We start from the raw sequence: 21,589 nt of genomic DNA, 5'->3' as shown, positions 1-21,589 counted from the left end.
AGTCTCCATCTCCTTTGGTTTTGGACTGAAAAGTTCTCTTCACGATATATCCTAAGTAGACTAGCCCTATGTTCCCTTAGAATCCCTTCTAAACGCTTAGAAGAAATGTTATAATTAGAGATGCTCACTGAGCCCCGTGAACTGGTTTTGATTTTGAATCTGAATTACCTTCGTGTTTTGATTTTGGTTTTGGCAAAACCGCCCTCGTGTGTTTTGATCTTGGATTTTTTAGAAAAAATCCTAAAATATGCTAAAATCACATCATTTTGCTCTTTTTTGTTCCTACATTATTATTATTAATTTCTATAACACTAATTTCAAGTCATTTGCAGTCAATTTTGACCACCTCACAGATCACAATATTATTTTCATACACTTTAGGCCAAAGACTGCAGCGACCTGGCTGGATGGTAAGCGACAGAGCAATGACACAAACACACGGCAGTTCCTAGCACATCTAGGACACATTGGCACACAGCAGTGGCAGAAAAGATAAGTGGGGCAAAATAGAATTGTCCTTGGGCCCTCCCACCCACCGTTATGTTGAATCTTAAATAGGAATACAAAAATCACAAGATCCGAGACCCGACGACGTAACAATGACGTTTTGCCTCGTTTTCAAATCCGAAAAAGCGCAAAGGTACCGAACCGGCTCGGCTCGCTACTCAGATCTGCTAAGTTCGGGTATATTCAGTTCTCAGGAAACCGAGCCTGAGCATATCTAGTTATAATGAGTAATAAAAAAATATATTGTGGGTTTGCTTCTCAATTTTTGGTCTATGGGCAAGAAATTTGAAATTCCTGTTTTTCTCCAAAGCTTTGGTGACCACTGTGGTATTATAATCCTATTGTAGGAACTTAGCAAGAACATTGTTAATAGCTAGATACAGAGAAACAGTTTGACTTCTCTATTTAAGCTGTCCTCCTGGTCTATTTTCTTCCCACTTTGGATGGTGGTCTCTGCTAAAAAAGATAAGGATGTTGCAATCCACCTATTTGGTGTTAGTATTAATGATGATATCCTCTATGCTAATTTATGGATCTGGGAAATTTATTAAATTGTCACTCACCTGTGAACCTCAGATTAATTGAGTTGAATTTTAGGTAGTCGAAGAAAGACTTGAGATCTAAAGACATACCTTTCCAAATGAATAAGATATCATCTCTATATCTACCGTAGAGAATAAATATAGCAGCGCCCTCGAATCGTATTATTGAAAGCACATAGGGTCTGATTCATTAAGGATCTTAACTTGAGAAACTTCTTATTTCAGTCTCCTGGACAAAACCATGTTACAATGCAAGGGGTGCAAATTAGCATTTTGTTTTGCACATAACTTAAATACTGACTGTTTTTTCATGTAGCACACAAATATCAACTTTAAATTTCAGTGTACAAATAAGCTATAAAGTATTTGTGTGCTACATGAAAAAACAGTCAGCATTTAACTTATGTGCAAAACAGAATACTAATTGGCACCCCTTGCATTGTAACATGGTTTTGTCCAGAAGACTGAAATAAGAAGTTTCTCAAGTTAAGATCCTTAATGAATCAGGCCCATTGTCTGTATTCCTAAAAGAAATAACTTTGTTTGTAGGCCGAGTGTTAATGTGGCTAGAAAGAGATTTGCACTCTCCTTTCAATTCCACAATACACTGATTTATGTTTAAATCTCCTTGAGCTGAACTTACATATTTCTCTACACTAAATGCTTTATTAATAAACATGCATTGCTATTTATATACCCAGCCCCTCTATGAGTTACAGTAGTCTTTTCAAGACCTGTGCCGCATCCGCACGCTGAGTTTTACAGGAAGTTATACACAACCAGCATCAATTGTGCTCTATGTTAGTAGTAATCATTGGCGTGAACATGAAAGTTTGGATAGCAATTGTCTTTTTCACTTATTATCAGTGTAAGTAATCTATTTATTCATCCAGCTGTTTGCACCTAGAAATTTCTCTCTATAAATCACTATACATGTCATGGCTGTAATATGATTGTGGAAATACTCTGATTGTGACTGTAGCTCGAATTGTGACTATATTATAACTGTGGCTGTACTTTAATTGTGACTATATTCTGATTGGATCCATATTCTAATGATAACTGTATTCTGATTGTGACTAGTATTCGGACTGGATCATTGTTCTGATTAAATAAATTAAACGCATATTTAAAGGAATAGGCTTAATATCCAGAATTGCTGTAGATGTTTGTAATTTACAATAATCTTCAAAAAAATCTTCAAAATACAGTCACCTGTTTTCAGAACTTGTACGGTTGTACAATGCTAACAACATATCCAAAAGTACCAATGCTAAAAAGCTGTTAGAAAACAAAAGTAACTTTTATCTAACAATCCATAAAAAAAATGTTTAACCAGAAAACAGGAACTGAAGCAACAGATTGATTTATATGTGGGTTCTTTATAGAGGAAAAAACTATTTTTAAAAATAACTTGCATTTTTGACCTCCTGTACAAGTTCCTAAAAATTGACAGGTTGAATATTACTTATTATTCTTGTTCTATAAACTGTTTTTTGATTGTGTCTATATTCTATATATAACTGTTTTCTAATTGTGTCCTTTTTCCGATTCTAACTGCATACAGATTGTGCCTATATTGTTATTGTAACTATATTCTGCTTACACCTATTTTCTGATTGTGCCTGTCTTGTTAATGTGCCTTTAGTCTGATTTTGAGTATATTCTGATTGTGTCTAAAATTTTTGATTGTTACATTGAGGTTAATGATAAAATCCAGTTCAAAGAATTGCTAAATTGCAATGATCAGATTTTTAACTTTTGAGATGATCTGTAAGCCGGCAACAGACCAACCAAAAACAAACAAACTAGTGAAGGCACAAAACTGAACAAAAATATGCACTAGCCACGGATGTCTCCAAACATACAATAGTACAAAACAGCGTACACAAATGTTTTATCCAAGTTTAAATTGAACCGTGAGCTGCTCTTGGCAAATTAAGATTAGGAACATATTTGAAAACTTCTCTGTAGAACATTCTTTTCATTTTGCATTTGGCTGCCGAATTCTAACCATTTTCCAGACAAGATTTTCCTCAAGTGTCCCTTGTAGAATCACCCCTAACATTTCTGTTACAGGCGGAATTCCCCTATATTTTATACCGCTGCTAAACTCAATTTGTCCAAATTGCTTTTCCTCAATTTCACCAATCTCTACTGACAAATGTGTATTTTATGCCTCCTGTTTCAGTCCTTCTCCAGTTTTCTTTTTACATTCTGATTGTGGTTATATTCTGAAATTCTCTAACATATTAAAATATCCAGAATAATCCTTCTTTCATTCATACTATATATTATACAGTAAGGTTATTATAAGCTTGCGAGCAGGGCCCCCTTACCTCTCTGTCTGTATGTATTACCCAGTATTGTTTTATTAATGTTTGTTCCCAATTGTAAAGCGCTACGGAATTTGCTGGCGCTATATAAATAAATGTTGATGATGATGATGATGATGATGAATTATGTGCCAAACATTGGTTGTTAAAATAATTAAACTTTTTTTGCAACTATTGTAAGACATTGTGAGTGAGGCCAATGATTAAATACAAAAGAAAATATATAACAGATTTAACAACTATTTATATTTAATGAACAGGTTTGTGTTTGAGACACTGACTCGACATGTTTTCTCCCATCACCAGGTATTACAGCAGAGGGAAAGACCCAAAATGTCTCACTCATTGAGTTTGCACAGATTGGTGAAACTGCTACCATCACATGTAATATTTCGGTTACAGCGGCGTCTAACTTGCAATGGTACAAGGAAAACAAGGATGGTGGATTAGAGAATGTGCACCACAGTGTCTGTCCGGCACAGAAAAGTAGCAAAAAAATTAAATATAAAGACAGATGTGAAAAAAAAGGTATCGCTGCGTTGGAAATTGAGAATGTGGAAAAATCTGACTCTGGAGTTTATTACTGTTCTGTGTCAGGACTGGACCAAGTCTTCTATGTAGCCAGCACATTAGTTGTTACAGGTAATAATTAATTAAGGTGTGTACATGTATGCTAATGGGCTAATTGTAAGGATACATATTCCGTTTCTACTGCGTCAAATCGTTGTGGTGAAGCTTCAAGTCACAAGCCTGAGGCTAAATGTGCGTCCTGGGACTTGTAGTTCCACAATAGCTGTAAAGACAGAGATGCCGACCTCTATTATAGGATATACTGAATATATTGTTCAGTTTATGGTGCCTATGGTATAAGGTCCCCTGCAGATAATATCAGCAGTCACGTTACAATATAATTGGTGTATTGTATATCGACTTTCAGTGATTTTCTAATGCATATTTATGTTAATCTAAGATCTGTCTGAGCAGATGTAACTGATGTGTATTTTTCATAAGCATGCTAGTCTTATCTACGTACACAATTGGTTCCTGTTTTCATTGTGGTTTGGGAGCCTGTAAAGATTCATAATGCAATGTGCAGACCTGCTGGTCTGAAACACCATGGTCAAATAAGTCAATCTTGTTCTGTGGTTTGGTAGATGCACCAGAAAATGACTATTACAAACTAAATTGTGGAAGGACAGCAAAGTTGTCCTTATTACATTTGTCACTTGCGCTTTTAAGCTTAATATAACATTGGTCTCAAGTGCTTAAAAAAAAAAAGGAGATGGACAAGACCTGGTATTACGGACCTCAAAGGTGGAGAAGAAGTAAAGTCCTTTTATTGGGAGAAAGAGGCTGTGCTGTCTCCTGCAAAGCAGGGTACTCCCCTGTAAATGTGTCCTCTACCCTTAATTATCTCTTTTAAATAAAGCTGTCCTGCAATAATCAACATTGTTTCTGCACTTCATTTAGGACTGCTTGAGCAACTAACCAGCATTCCGCACATGACACACCCAGCACTCAGCCCATTAAACAGTGTACACTTTTGCACCACCTCAGACATTAACTACTACCTTATCCTGCAAACTCATGTGTTTCCCCCAAAAACTTGGGGGGGGAAATGTGCAAAAGTGACATCACAAAAATAAGTGTTTGTGCTACAATTTTATACTTCATTAATGACTATATTTTGTCGTTAGATTGATTCATATTGAACCTTTTGATTAGTTTATAACATAGCTTTACAAATACCTTTGTTAGCGATCACATACAATCAAAAACAGTAACAATATTAAAAGGGTAAAAAGGTTTGTTTCACAAAGTACAAGACAAACACTGATCTGTCTGTCATGTGACAAAAGATGGAATTTATCGTAGTAGTATATATGTGATTATATTTCTATTGAATTGATTATTCCTATTAGCTATTTTTATTGCACCACATTTACTTTATATGTTTTAATAGCATCTTCATATCTAAATGATAAAAGCTTTTGCTTTACCTATAACTGTAGGGTGTTACAAAAAAATCGCAAGTTGAGCAATAAACTTAAATTATAACTTATAACTAGCAAAAGGTGCAAATAAGTGGAGGAGCTATAAGTGCAAATAAAATACAGGATAAAACAAATCTAATTTGAATTCATATCCTGCCCTTTAAATGATATTAAAGAAGAATTATACTTGTATAAGCTCTCACATATGCGCTGTGAAAATGGATAAAAAAATTAAGAACCTTCCCCTCTCCCCTCTAGCTGTGCCTTGAGCTCACTGAGTTACTGTGATTATTGTTTACTATTCTGTGCTCTCACCTCGTATTGTAATCTTGTCTGTCCCTGTACGGCGCCGCGGACACCTAGTGGCGCCCTATAAATAAAAATTAATAATAATAATAATAATAAGAAAACTTTAAAGAGTTTTAGTGATGTGTTTTGTAACACATTTTTCATTCATTGCTTTGGTAGCGAAACTTTAACATATGAGAAATAGATTATGCCACGTTCTAAAACATAAAAAAAATTAAAACACAATGATGGGAGGCATCCCATATTCATCATTTTTATTTATTTAATTTTTAATTTAGGATGGTTCTAATTCTAATCAATAAAAATCACAACATATATTATATTTTTAAATATGTTACCTCCATATTTTTAAATATAATCTATTTATCTTTCATCATGATTTGTACACCCCTGTATGTATTTTTGCTTTGTGACTATGATAAATTTGTTACAAGGAAAACATTTAGAAAATGTTTGCCATGTACTTTTCTGGAGCAAAGCTTTTTAACTTTCTATTATTTTATTGAATAAGGTAAATGACTATGTTGAGAGAATATATAATATGTTATTTACTCATAGTTGTGTGACTCCTAATTGTTATTTTTGTTTTGGATATATAACTATTTACACTACTGCATGATCATGAAGTGCTTTGTTATTACAATATTCCCAGTGATTAACACTTTAAATAGTTACACATAATAACTTTATGGACAAATTAGCTTTAATAATTAAATTGTGAAGTTAATTTTCAATATTTGATTTTGTCTTTTTTTAAAAAAAACACTTCAAGTAAAACAATTTTGCAATAAAAGAGAGAAAGTTTTGTTCAGAGAAAACTGAATTTTTCCACAACTTCTACCTTTTCACGTATTTTATTAGTACATTTTTAAACCTACACTGTATGGCAGCTCATAGGCAAACCAAGGGGGTTTTCCTAGTGCCTGGAAACCCCCCTCTAAGCCTGAGGCACTGTATAATTGAGGTGGCTGGATCCTGCTCCCGCTTCACACAGCTCTGCTTGAATAGGGAGAGCTGCGTGCACCTAACAGTAGTACACGCAGCATTGCCCATGTATATTATGGGGATAGGAAGAGTTGCAGAGCAGCCAAGCACGGTCTAAAATTATAGCCACGCCCCCATGCATGCTGGTCACGCCCACTGGCGGCGTGCTGTGGAAACCCCCCCTCTACAAATCCTGCATTTTCTTAAGTACATTTTGTAGTTCTCGTATGGTGACTGTTGTGGGCACAAATATTGAGGTGCATTGTCTTCATATGCAGGTGTAATAGAATCTAACATGTCCTGCATGATATTATATTATGCTATATGTGAGTATTCCATACCTTGGGTCATAAGTGGATTAGAAGATGTAGGGCCTAATTCATGTTCAGGCGCAAACTGCACGCAACTTTATGTTCAAAAAACGAGCACGAAACTTGAGCCCAGTTCTGACCACATTCAAATCCAAGCTCAAGATATGTTTCAATTTGAATCTGGATGTAAGTACGCTCTGCCTAAACGTCCCTGCTGTATGTTAACTAGAGATGCTAACTGACCCCCGTGAACTGGTTTTGGTTTTGGCAAAACCGCCCTCGTGTGTTTTGGTTTTGGATTTTTTAGGAAAAATCCTAAAATATGCTAAAATCACATATTTTTGCTCTTTTTTTGTTCCAACATTATTACTAACCTCAATAACACTAATTTCAAGTCATTTGCAGTCAATTTTGACCACCTCACAGGTCACAATAGTATTTTCATACACTTTCGGACAAAGACTGCAGCGACCTGGCTGGATGGTAAGCGACAGAGCAATGACACAAACACACGGCAGTTCCTAGCACATCTAGGACACATTGGCACACAGCAGTGGCAGAAAAGAAAAATGGGGTTTCGCCCTCCCTCCCACCCCCTGTTATGTTGGATCTTAAAAAGGAATTCAAAACTCGCGAGATCCGAGATCCAACGACGTAACGATGATGCTTTGCCTCGATTTTGATACCGAGGGTGCTCGACTCGGTACTCGGATCCCCTAGGTTCGGGTGTGTTTGAATCGAGCCTGAGCATCTCTAATGTTAACACACAAAACAAGGTGCAGGTTAGGCACATCCATATGTGCAATATAATGTCCTATCAGACCGCATGCAAAAAAGAAAAATGTTATCAAATAAATTAACTCATAATACTATAATCATTATTTTTCCCCCCCCAAATAAATGGATGTGAACCTCTCCACAGAACGTGATCCAGTGGATCCCACCCTATCTATACTCGCTCCGGTGGAGGAAAAAAATGCAGAATCCGGGACCACTTTACTGTGTGTTGCGCATAATTGGTCAAACAAATGGAGTCAGATTTGGTGGTCTATCAATGGGAATACATCGGAAGATTGGACAACTTTGGATTCAGAAGGGAGTCTGATAAGCTTGATTGTGATACCTACAGAAAGCGGCAGTCAGGATCCAAAAGTAAAATGTTATATACAATTGGCCTCCACTCACCAATCTGCTGCTACGAATTTCATTATTGCATCGAAACTTGCAATCAGTAATGATATTGATAATGGTAAGTACAAAATACGTCTTTTGGGTTATTGAAAAATTAACTTTAGTTTATTTGCTATTTTAACATAAACTTTTCTATGTAAGAATATAACACATTTTGATAGACTTAACAATCATTAAGGCGTTTATGGATAGATTAAAGTGCAGAAGGGGAGACTGTTAAGAAATAAGATGCAATAACAGCTCAACATAGCATCCATCCGGTATTGAGTGGCCAACCTCTATTTTGCCGATCTTTGTGTTCTTGGGGGAAGTACGTTTTTTAGTTTTTTGTGTGCACTTTATGGGTTTCTTTTAAGGCACTTTTTAATACATTTGTTTTAGGGCTTATTTTTAAATGACAATTTGGGACAAAGTTGTGCTCAATTTAAAAGATAGGAAAAAATTCCCAAAATGGATCCAAGAATTAAAGCTACTAAACAGAAGAGTAATGATTGTCATGCTCTCTCAAAGGGATTGCAAACAGAATTCCAGGTTTGAGCATGAAAGAATGTGAAACGGGAGCCCGATTCGAATGTGAATTACTTATTATTTATTGGACAAGAATATAGAAAGTAATAAAAGTGTAAGCTAAGATAAAGGGTGAGACAAGAATACAATGCTGGAGAATAAAGACTAGGGTTGTCAGTAGGGAACAGGCGTATAGAAATGGAAGTTTGGGAGGGGTGGGGGGAACAGACAATAATTTATTATAAGACAGAGGTGATAATCAGTTTTTGTAGGTTAAAAATAAAACAATAAAAGAACAATCAAATGAGCAAATGTTATATGTCAGCAGTAATATCACGGACAGCTTATCCTCATATCTAGAAACAAGTTAACCCGTGCATGATACTCATGCATTTTAGTCAAATCAAGCTACTAAAGGTGTTAAAAAGGTTCTAGTCATGCATTTGGGCCATAGCCCAGGCCTCCTCAGGGGAAGAGCGTTACTTCCCGACGCAAGCGGTCTTTTTTAACGTGGTTTTGTCCACATGTCACCACCTCATCATTCTTCTCCATCACCTCATCCTTCATTTTCATCGCCACATCTATCCAGATGTCTATCCAGACACAGGGATCTCTCTCAGCGGTCCTGAGTATCACACTCCTCTCACTCTGTCACCCCCGGCAACCACCAACCACTCCCCACTGTCACCCCCGGCAACCACCAACCACTCCCTACTGTCACCCCCGGCAACCACCAACCACTCCCTACTGTCACCCCCGGCAACCACCAACCACTCCCTACTGTCACCCCCGGCAACCACCAACCACTCCCAACTGTCACTTCTCCTTCAAGAAATATATATATATTTTTTTTAAATCTTTATAAACACTTTTAACAATTAACAAATTAAATTAACAAATTAAAAACATCTTAGTATACCAAATTTCAGCCCTTTCTGAATTTTTTTTTCCACACACACTAAGAATTTAGTAGGTCAGTGTATAACTCCGCCCAGCAGGTGGCGCTGCAGCTTGGTTTTATTTTTTACACACACACACACACACACACACAGACTAACACACGCCACTAAGCATTTATATTATAGATAGTTTCCAAAACTGACAGATGAACCTTTCATTGTACTTGATCTACATTGTACTCATGATGCAGCAGAAGTGGGTGAGGTCTGTTTAGTAGTTACCCCTGTCTGACAAATTGCTCAGATAAACACAGTTTGTTGTCTAGGACAAAATAAAAATTAAATATAGCATAAGTGGGTTTTTTTGCTATTCCAGTTAGATTGGAGTTTTATTGTAGTTAAATGTAAATGTATTCTGCCATGTGCCTACAAGAAGAGATTCAAATTCAATAAGATAGGAGGAAATATTAACATGAAATGTTTTCATTATAACATTAATATCAGACTGTGTTCTTTATTTAATACAAATGTGTATTAGAAAAAATATATATATATATAAAAAGGCACAAACTTTTTTTATGTTAATGAGAATAACCTACTAACATTGCTCAAATGTGCAAATTTGCACTAAACCATAGCAGCCAATCAGCAATTAATGTTCGTTTTGTCTAGTGAAGGCAATATTGAAAGCAATGGTCTGATTTTATTTACGGAAATTTTTTCTCTCGGAGCAAAGTTAGTAAATAGCCCTCAATGTCCCTTTAATATACTCTACAAAAAAAAGTTTAGTTTTCATTTAACTAATGTGTTCTTTGGAGACATAAGATTCAAGCAACGGTATCTGTGGCCACTTCCTTTTTTGGGTGGAAAAAAATGACACCCAATATCTTATTTCTGTTAAACCAAGTGTTAGTATCTCTTTGTCTTAATGCTGCTATCTCTAAATATTAACCATTCTGACCACTTAAGGACTCCTACAGAAAGCCAAGATTCAGGTAGCCAAAATTGAAAAAAGGCTAGGCATTCATACAGAGCTGGCAAAGCAATTGTGTTTTACATTCCGTGCAGTTAGATGCTCATTCACTTGGTGGACCCAGCTAGAACATTTGTTGTTACAAAGTTCATTGCAGGGGCAAATGCAGGATTTGTAGAGGGGGGTTTCCACACCATGCCACCAGTGGGTGTGACCAGCATGCATGGGGGTGTGGCTATAATATTAGACAGTGCTTGGCTGCTTTCCAACTCTTCCTATCCCCATAATATACATGGACAATGCTGCGTACACTACTGTTAGGTGCACGCAGCTCTCCCTTTTCAAGCAGAGCTGTGTGAAGTGGGAGCAGGGTTCAGCCACCTCAATTATACAGTAACTCAGGCTTAGAGGGGGGTTTCCAGGCACTAGGAACCCCCCCCCCCCCTCGGTTTGCCTATGAATTGGGCGCTCTGATAAATATGTTGTCCATATTAAGAGGTGAAAATTAGACCACGTGCAGATCCACCCGGACAACACTGTTCCCCGTGAAGCTCCACTCCTTCGGCTAGCCTATGTCCCTTTTGATGACATTAAATTGGGAATGTCCTGCCAAAATAGGGACTGCTACAGAGCTTAATAATAACTGGCATTTTAGCTGTGTCCACCAGCAAACTGTATTGGAAATAAAATGTGATTGTTTCAGCTATGTCGTTTGAGGTCTATCTGTTTATTAAGAGCAACATTGGCCCTGTTCATCAATACTATTCACGAGTCCTGATCGTACAGAGGTTGTACACAAAACACAAAAAAAAGGAAAAGGGCCCTTATCAAGAATGCCATCAGGCCCCATGTACACAAGCACTATTTATCCGTCTTTTAAATTCTGCCATCACCCATGTATGAATTCAGCACTAAGCAGAGAACAGGCATTGATGCCCACGTAGAAATTGATGGTCTGTGTACATGTATTTTCTTAAAAAAAGATGATGCATCAATTAGGATAAAAATTAATATATGTTGCACTATTGATCTATCAACCAATAAACTCAAGTACATTTACAATCTGGGATTAATATAAGCTATGTTAACACTTGGGTGAAAGCAGTATTCAAAATATAGAAGAAGAGATGAACAACTGAACGGCAAAATGTTTTCCTAACAAACCCCATAAATAATACCTAACACCAAATTTTTTAAGGACCCCAGGTACATGATGCGTCCAACTTCTCACCTTCTTCAGCTTACTGAAGCTCCCTCTGTTGATCAGTCCATCCCTAACCTGCTAACCAATCACGGGCTTCATTTGGATTTATTATGACAGAAGACATGGCCTGATCACTAGAGGTAGATTCTGTAAGCCAGAAGGGGTAGTCTTACCTAAAATAGAAGTATAAAAGGAAAAAGTTATGTGGTTCTCAAGTCGATGCATCTAATTGTAATGCAATATGAAATAATAATTATAATAGTAATAATAAAAATGACTGAAATAATATTATTCACTAAGTATAGCTACAATATACAAGCAAAACACAGTATCACATTGTGTTTAACAGCAGACACAAAGAATAAAGCATTAAAATTGTAATAGCCACTAAAACATGGCATATCTACTAAACGGCAGGTTTGAAAAAGTAGAGATGTTGCCTATAGCAACCAATCAGATTTTAGCTGTCATTTTGTAGAATGGACTAAATAAATAATAACTAGAGCCTGATTGGTTGCTATAGGCAACATCTCCACTTTTTCAAGCCACACAGTTTAGTAAATATACCCTTTAGGCTCAATGCCATAGCTAAGTCGATACATGCATCTTGGTACTGAAATACATTTAGATACATATATATTAGTTCTGCATACCATTTACGTTGATATATGAGAATAATGGCCATTTGCGGTATAGCAGAATAACAGGTTCTAGTTATCATTTATTTAGTACATTCTACAAAATGAAAGTTAGAATCTGATTGGTTGCTATAAGCAACAGCTCCAATTTTCAAACACGGTGGAAAACTCTCAGCTTTATACATTTACCCCCAGGGCTGTTTGAAGAAATGGACAAAAAATCCATTTGGGTTTATACCTTTAATCTAAACCAATTGGGTGTATTCCATTAATGTTAACCTTCTGTAACTCAGTCATGACCTTGGGCTAGATTTACTGAACTGCCGGTTTAAAAAAGTGGAGATGTTGCCTATAGCAACCAATCAGATTCTAGCTGTTATTTATTTAGTGCATTCTACTAAATGACAGCTAGAATCTGATTGGTTGCTATAGGCAACATCTCCATTTTTTTTTTTCAAACCTACAGTTTAGTAAATACTGTATACTCCCTTGACTTTCTAAGTTCTAAGAAGGTAAGGAATACATACAGGATAATTTCCTCCAGGGCAAACGTAAATCATATTTCAGAAGGCAACACGGAAATATTGACTTAAAAATTACAAATATTAGAGAAAAAATTAAATTGTGCAAAACATTTGTCTTTTTTATAATCAGTTGATTTTTTAAGTGGCTTCAGTAAAAATATGTAAATTATTTTATTCCAATTTTTGTTTTGTTTTTAGAGGACTATACCGAGTGCTATAGTGTGATGTATGTGGCAATAGCTGTCAGCATCGCCCTCCTGCTCGCACACCAGATTATTCTCGCTTGTCGACGTCGAGCCTTGTCTAAAGGTGCCACTCGTACCGATACTGGTCCTAGTGTTCGTCCTGATGCTCATTGTGGTATGTTTATATTGAATATGGACAGAAAAACACATTAACTAATTAACTTAAAGTGTTATTTTACTGTCATGTTTGACTTATTCTCTCATGTTATGCTATTTTCACTTTTTGTAATATTCTTTGACTGACAGGACTCTCATTAGCTCTCAAGTGCACGGTGGCTCAGTGGTTAGCATTTCTGCCTTACAGCACTGGGGTCATGAGTTCAATTCCCGGCCATGGCCTTATCTGTGTGGAGTTTGTATGTTCTCCCCGTGTTTGCGTGGGTTTCCTCTGGGTGCTCCGGTTTCCTCACACACTCCAAAAACATACTAGTAGGTTAATTGGCTGTTGAAATAATTATCCATAGTCTGTGTCTGTGTGTGTGTGTTAGGGAATTTGGACTGTAAGCTCCAATGAGGCAGGGGCTGATGTGAGTGAGTTCTCTGTACAGCGCTGCGGAATTGGTGACGCTATATAAATAAATGATGATGATGCATGTAGAACTTCGTCCACACTGCAGTGGTGACTTTAAATGGTTGGACGTTATATGAAGTTTTTAATGTGATAAACCTGTCCATCTATATATTCTTGACCCTAATGAAAATGGGTCTCAATAGAGGAGGATCCCATCTCCAGAGCTTGCAACAGATTAACTGTACCCTATGTCGGTCAGCTAACATAGTACTATTTGAGTCCCAGCATGGCAACTGCAAGTACTTGGACTAGGAAATGTTATTACATTGGCTAATAAGCTGGTAAAGGAGATGGCATGGCATTATACATACATCTGTACATTAAGGCTGGGTACACTCTACAGGATTCTCACCCAATTATTGTCCCAATCACACTATAAACGAACGTTAGGTCCGATATCACATTAGTGTGTACGCTCCCACGATCATGTTTTATCATTCCACAGCACATCATATTGTTTTACTTGATTTTATAAACAGACTAAAAATCTCTATAAATGATGGAACGATGTTGGGCCAATCCTGCAGTGTGTAAGCACTCAGGACCGGCAGTGTCCATAGATCTCCATGGAGGGTGCAGAGTCACCATCTTTTCAGCCGATGGTTATTATGACAGATGAAGAGCACAGATCTGACGGTAAATTGTGTAAGACGTGTATAGTGTGTACACATGAATCGGCTGCTGCTTTCAGTCATTGGTAAAATCGTTAACGATATCGCATCGGGAGAAATTTTCTGTAGTGTGTACCCAGCCTAATGTCTGCTTTGAGGAAACCCGATGTTATCACACACAGGTGCAAAAGATGGGGTTTCCACGCGAGAGACCTTCATACATAAGTCCAGGGTTGAGACAAATGATTTTTGGAAATTACTTTGACATAGTGTTTCATCTTTTAACTTTTAATCAATGTCCAGCAGCAAAGTTTAAAATATAAAGCAATGTATAAAGATAACACAGCAAAGTATAAAATATAAAGCAATATATAAAGATAACACAGCAAAGTATAAAATATAAAGCAATATATAAAGATAACACAGCAAAGTATAAAATATAAAGCAATATATAGAGATAACATGAAATAATTCTTCTACTGCTGTATAAACTGTGCTTCCTTAGCCCTCTAATTAAAGTTTTCCTTATCTGTATCTTTCCTACCACGTGCATATGTTCCAATGTATATAACCATTGTATGTATATTTGTTTTTATCTATATCTAGAACGCACTGTGAGATTTAGTCCCGAGACTGAGACGGTACGTAGGGGGAAAGGGATTGAGCGGCATAACTTTAAAATAATATATATATTTATAGGCTAGTGCATTCCTTACTGTGAAGTGTACTATTATAAGGAGACTACAGAATTTGCTGCGTTATATAAATAAATGTTGATGATGATGAAGGAGATGGAGCACCCTCTAAAAACATTATACAGCAGGCCAAATGCTTGTAAAAACTCTTAGAGGTCTAAGTACATTATATCCTTATATTTAGTGAGCACTTGTGTCACATATTTTCTGAAATTTTGCATGGTGGAATGTATAACTGTCAGTAAATCTTATCTATATCCAAGTATTGCCTCACACAAGTAGCTTGTTTGGTTTGAAATTGCTCTGCCCACAAAATGATAGGCCCCACACTCCTTTTGGCACAGAACTTCGGACAGCCTGCAAAAACGATATATAGAAAGAGTTCGATGTTGCAAGGGAAAGGGAGTTCAGGTGGAGAATTATCCCATGATCAGATCTGATATCTCTATATAAGGAAAATGGGCACTCATAGGGTCTAAATCATTAAGGAAAGTAAGGCAAAAAAAACTGAGTAAATGTTCTCCGGGACAAACCATGTCACAATGCAAGGGGTGCATATAAGTTTATTATTTTGCTCATAAGATAAATACTGGCTGTTTTTTCATCTAGCACACAAATACTTGATAGCTTTATTTTTACACTGAAATGTAAACTTGATCTAGGACATGCCCAACCCCAACTATAAATCTGTCCCCACATTTTAAATTTAGCCCCCCCCCCCCCCTCCAATGCAACATGGATTTTCCCAGGTGCAAAGTTACTCCTTTCTTATGCTTTACTCTCCTTAATGACTCAGGCCCATGGGGTCTAAGGAAACAATAACTGTATGCGAGAAAAAAAAGACACAAATGGTGCATTAGAGGGGATATTAAGATTTATCCTGTAGTCATAAATGACCAGCAGTACGTTCTTGTTTGTATTGAATACGGTGTTGTTGGACACACAGAGAAGCCTTCTTTGATACACTGATCTAACCCAACTCATTCATTAACACCAATTAAAGAGCTCAGTATAACTCATTTTCTATTGAATTTAATGGATGTGGACTGCTTAATGTGAACTAAAGTCTACTCCACATGTATATTGCTGTTTGTTTTACATCTATTTATTTAATAATAATATCTTTGTTTTCTTTTTTCAGGTAACATATGCAGCATTAAAACCATGATCAACCATTTCAAGTTTCTATAGCCCATTCAGTGACAGTCACGTTTGAGTGCCCTGTGATGCAAATCTGTTTTATTATTCTGCCCAGTGTAATTGTCATTACATTTAACATACATACCATTGACATAGCTAGTCAATATCTATCCCATGCTTTGTGGAGCCCTCTCTGCGATTATGTTATCAAAGCAGAACAATGGCATTTGTTTTATTGGGGTTCCATGAGCTGTGATAAGGTCTGTCTAATTGGACAAGGAAATTGAGTTAAAAGGAAAATAATTGGTGAGACAGTGGGCCTGATTCATTAAGGAAAGTAAAGGAAAAAAATGAGTAACTTTGCACCTTGGCAAAACCATGTTGCATTGGAGGGGGTGGTAAATATAAAATGCAGGGACAGATTTATAGTTGGGGTAGGGCATGTCCTAGATCAACTTTACATTTCAGTGTAAATATAAGCTATCAAGTATTTGTGTGCAACATGAAAAAACAGCCAGTATTTGTCTTATGTGTAAAATAATAAACTAATTTGCACCCCTTGCAACATGGTTTGTCCAGGAGAAAACTAACTCACTTTTTTGCCTTACTTTCCTTAATGAGTCAGGGCCATTGTGTTTTTACAGTTAGGTTGGTTGACCTCATTAGATCCCAAAGCACTCTGTAGAGTTTGTTAGTAAATCACTCTCTATAGAAAAGCTGTGGAGTTTAAAGCTGATTCGAGACAAAACTTTAATATCGGTATAAACAAGGGCATCTAAAAAGGTATCAAAAGTATCATATTTGCCCTATGTCTTAATTTTGGTATGCAAGAATATGCATGCAAATACGCAGTTTTTCAAAATACTTAGAAACATATAATTTGACAGCAGATCAGAACCACACGGCTCATATAATCTGCCAATTTTTATTCCTTAAAATATTGAGTCCTTTTTCATCCCTCAATTATTTTTCATATTCAGGATAGCCTATTGCAAGATTGTTTAAATTCTCCTACAGTATTAGCCTGTCCCACCTCTGTGGTAGGTTAGTCCACCTATATACTACCCCTTCAGTAATTCTTACTGACATCTCATTTAAACCTGCTACTCTCCAGTTTTATTTCCTGTACTCTTTACTCCTGTATCATGTTATACCTTGAAAGCTTCTACCTCTCCCCAGCTCACACTTCTCTCCAAAACAGAGGTAGGTCTTGCCTTCAGATGCAGCATCATTGTTTTTAAAGCCCGATGGGCATAGCCTTTGAGTCAGGAACCTCAGTGGACTCCCAGGGGTAAATGTATCAAGCTGAGAGCTTTCCGGCGGGTTTGAAAAGTGGAGATGTTGCCTATAGCAACCAATCCGATTCTAGCTTTCATTTTGTAGAATGCACTAAATAAGTGATAGCTAGAATCTGATTGGTTTTTGAAACATGCCGGAAAACTCTCGGCTTGATACATTTACCCCCCAGAATCTGTTTTGGTACTATACAGAATAAAAGCTGACCTATCACTGGATCTATGGTTATAGTGCAGTTTAATGCAGTTTCACACAGTTGAACAAGGTTACAAAATTATCCTCCTTTCATTGTCAATGTTTATAAGTCACACTTATACTGACATAGTAACACATAGTAAAACATTCTGTGTAATGTGGAAACCAAAGTATTCAGAGCTGTATAAAACATTTACTATTTTTATTTACAATTACGCAAATAAAATTACATTAAAAAAATGGAATGTGTCAATGTTTAGTAATAATCCCAAAAGGTATTTTAGAATTTGGGGGAATAATGTATTGATGTCATTTAAAGTGGACCCATCACACATGGGGGAAGCAGGGATTTTGTAGACTTAATGAATAGTCATGAAAATTCAGTCTATATGAATCTAGTGACATCAATCTGGTTCTAATGACATCACCGAGACACCGTCTGCTTCAAGCCTCAGTGATGTCATCAGTTTACATTGAATTTATTAGCGGAATGTTGGTTCATCCCACAAAACGGATCTGTGTAGAAGACATTCTCTGTAAGTATTCATATAGTTCTGTGTTAATACCTTTGTATCATTCTTGTTTATTTCACTATCATGCCATTTACTGCTTCGTTCACTTAATCTGGTACATGCTTTGCAATTTCATTGGTTATTATTATTATTACTACCATTTATTTATACAGCGCCTCTATTCACACTCCCTCCCGCTCACTGCGATCGTCCAAAGATCGTCGCCTCTCTTCCCCTCTGATTACCTCCTCTCACGCACGTATCCAAGACTTCTCCCGCGCCGCTCCCCTCCATTGGAACAAGCTCCCCCGCTCCATCAGAACTTCCCCTAATCTGTCCTCTTTCAAACGAACATTAAAAACCCACCTTTTCCTTAAAGCCTTCCAGTCTCATGCCTAAACTCCCACCGGTCGGCTACCTCTCTTTCTCATCCCTTCTTCCCTTCTCCCCCTTCCTCCCGTCTCTCCGTCTCATCCATGTGTCTGTCTGTCTTCCCCTCCCTTTAGATTGTTCGCTCCTTTGAGCAGGGCTCTCCTACCTTCTGTTTCCATCACTTTTAACTGCGCTCTCCAGCTACTCAGCTCACCTCCTCTCAGTCCCTCTGCCCTCTGTCTCCTCTCGCTTCTCTCCGCTCCCCTCAGTGACTCTCAACCTGTCATCTGTGCCCACCCTCTTGGGCCATAGTTACCTGCCTGTACTCACTTTTCCCCTCCCTCCCTCTCTTTCATGCTGTGCCTGAGCCCCCAGAGTTATAGTGCTTACTGTTACTTGTACTGTGCTGTTTCTCATTGTACTGTGCCATTGTTTGTCCTTGTACGGCGCTACGGATACTTTGTGGCGCCCTATAAATAAAAATTAATAATAATAATAATAATAATTCCACAGCGCTGTACAGAAAACTCACTCACATCAGTCCCTGCCCCATTGGGGCTTACAGTCTAAACTTCCTAACACACGCACACAGTCACAGACACACAGAGTAGGGTCAATTTTGTTAGCAGCCAATTAACCTACCAGTATGTTTTTGGCGTGTGGGAGGAAACCGGAGCACCCGGAGGAAACCCAGGCAAACACGGGGAGTACATACAAACTCCACACAGATAAGGCCATGGTCAGGAATTGAACTCATGACCCTAGTGCTGTGAGACAGAAGTGCTAACCACTGAGCCACCGTGCTGCCCATTTGCTTATTTGGCTGGTCTGAAAATGCTTTGCGTGAACACCAAAAACAAGCGGAAAATCTGAACAGAATCTGTTTATAGCAAACTGGGCTTTGATTAGGTAAACCAGAGAACTAATTTTCTATAGTTATATCAGATATTTTCTCATGCTTTCATATACACATCTAGGAAAAGAAAGTACTTATTCTACTTTGCCCATATATATAAAAATAGTTGAGGTATTGTAGCCAGGGAAGATGTAGGAATAGCCAGGTTAATTTAAGGGATTCCAAATTTTAGATGTCACTAATCATAATATCTTATTACCTGTCAGTAAAATGCAGCATATGGGACTTACTATCAGACCGTAAGGGCAAGGATGTGTGGACTAAATCAGCCCCATGGGAAATACTACAACAAACATTTCTATTGTGTATTTAGTAGGCAGATGTGATTACACTTAAATTAGCAGGTTAATGAGTTTGGGGAGCGAGAATTATTATGTAAACATTTACCGGTTTAACTTTTACCATACCAGTTTAAACAGATTTAATCAATTTGTTAAAAAAAAATTAAACCTTGCCTTATTAGGATGTTTATACTAAACAAAAATGTGTTAAATAAGAAAATTACATGAGTATGACTACTAGTCATTGACTCCCGGAATAAATCTAATCCTATGGATTAGGACCTGAATGATTGGGAGAGAAATATATGCTACTGAGGAGGAATGGGATATAGGAGTCACTACTTCAGGTGACATAAAGGCAGGTAAGTAATGTAACAAAGCAATGAAGAAGTAATAATACCACTGTATAGGTCATTGGCACGGCCTCATCTAGAATAACGTGTTCAGTTCTGGAGGCCATATCTCCAGAAGGATATAAATACATTAGAGACTGTACAAAGAAGGGCAACTAAAATGGTGCATGGCCTACAGCACAAAACTTACCTGGAAAAACTAAAAGATCTTAATATGTATAGTTTGGAGCAGAGAAGGGAAAGGGGGGACATGATAGAAACTTTCATATATATCAAGGCTTATAACAAGGTGCAGGAGGGAAACATTCTACAAAAAAAGAGAAGTATTAGAACACGAGGACATGTACTGACACTGGGGGGAAGAGAAGTATTAGAACACGAGGACATGCACTGACACTGGGGGGAAGAGAAGTATTAGAACACGAGGACATGTACTGACACTGGGGGAAAGTAGGTTCAGAGGAAATGTGAGGAAAACTACTTCACAGAAAGGGTAGTGGATAAGTGAAATAGCCTCCATCAGAAGTGGTAGAGGCTAATACAGTAGAGTGATTTAAAAATGCTTGGAGTAGACATAAGGATATCCTTACTAAGTACTAAGGATCAAATAGTGTCCGATGTCATTATAACTTCTATGTTTCTATGCTAATTTTTTTAAATTCATTACACAAATCTAACATACATATAAATGAGTAGAACTCATATTCTTAACCACCAGAGGGGGAAGTAGAGTGGGTTTTAAGCTACTCAACTATAGTAGCGTAATAATTAACCAGATTGGCAAAAAGCCACTATGAGAGCGTAATAAGCGGCATACAGGGCTGTTAATAATATAAATAAAAGTTGGTGATGAACAAATAAATTAACTGATGACTTATATCATAGAGCTATCATACATTCACCTGGAAGTGAAAAAAGGCTTCAATGTCTTACCAATAATACCAAAAATATATACATTTGTATATGATCTACATCCCCAGCTACTTTCCAAGTATTAGAGGAAGGAATAGAAGCAGCTATAAGCTGGTTATTTAAAAAGTCGCAATGCTGTCATTGGATAATAAGCAAATTTTATATGACAATCAGTGATGAGTAAATAATAGATATATATGATAATCTTAGAAATAAGTCCCCTATTTTTTAATGAGAATACAAATATCAATTGAATATTATATATAATGTTGAAATATTTTCCTACATAATATAGTAGAAAATGTCAAAAAGAGAAATTAAATTAACTCTACAACTAAATAAAAAATTATTGGTGGGAAAGGACATATCAACCATATAATTTTAATTAGAGATGGTCACTGACCCCCGTGTTTTGGTTTTGGATTCGGTTTTGGATCTGGATTACCGTCGTGTTTTGGTTTTGGTTTTGGTTTTGCAAAACCGCCATTGCGTGTTTTGGTTTTGGTTTTGGTTTTGTTTGGTTTTGTTTTGCTATTTTTTGGGAAAATCCATGTTTTTGGGCCTAAATTAA

The 21,589-nt window shown here is 37.0% G+C and overlaps 1 protein-coding gene across 1 annotated transcript; it reads left to right on the top strand.

Annotated features, from left to right (window-relative positions):
• The first annotated feature begins 1,817 nt into the window (after nt 1-1,817).
• On the top strand, nt 1,818-18,003 carry LOC142112087 (uncharacterized). The gene is made up of 6 exons (XM_075193933.1): nt 1,818-1,917; nt 3,692-4,027; nt 7,906-8,232; nt 13,118-13,279; nt 14,953-14,987; nt 16,183-18,003. Exons 1-6 carry the CDS (start codon nt 1,848-1,850, stop codon nt 16,207-16,209), a joined length of 957 nt encoding a protein of 318 aa, XP_075050034.1. The 5' UTR covers nt 1,818-1,847; the 3' UTR covers nt 16,210-18,003.
• The last annotated feature ends 3,586 nt before the right edge of the window (nt 18,004-21,589 follow it).

The sequence above is a fragment of the Mixophyes fleayi genome (genome assembly GCF_038048845.1).
Source record: "Mixophyes fleayi isolate aMixFle1 chromosome 12 unlocalized genomic scaffold, aMixFle1.hap1 SUPER_12_unloc_2, whole genome shotgun sequence".
In the NCBI taxonomy this organism is placed as follows: Eukaryota; Metazoa; Chordata; class Amphibia; order Anura; family Limnodynastidae; genus Mixophyes; species Mixophyes fleayi.
The sequence above is the reverse complement of the archived record's forward strand: the minus strand, read 5'-3'. Positions and strand labels throughout refer to the sequence as shown.

Excerpts from the sequence above, each read along its gene's own strand:
- LOC142112087 (XM_075193933.1), top strand. The coding sequence starts at position 1,848 with ATGTTAGTAGTAATCATTGGCGTGAACATGAAAGTTTGGATAGCAATT. Across the intron at positions 8,233-13,117 it reads CAGTAATGATATTGATAATG|AGGACTATACCGAGTGCTAT; the intron begins GTAAGTACAAAA and ends TTTTGTTTTTAG. Across the intron at positions 14,988-16,182 it reads TTAGTCCCGAGACTGAGACG|GTAACATATGCAGCATTAAA; the intron begins GTACGTAGGGGG and ends TTCTTTTTTCAG.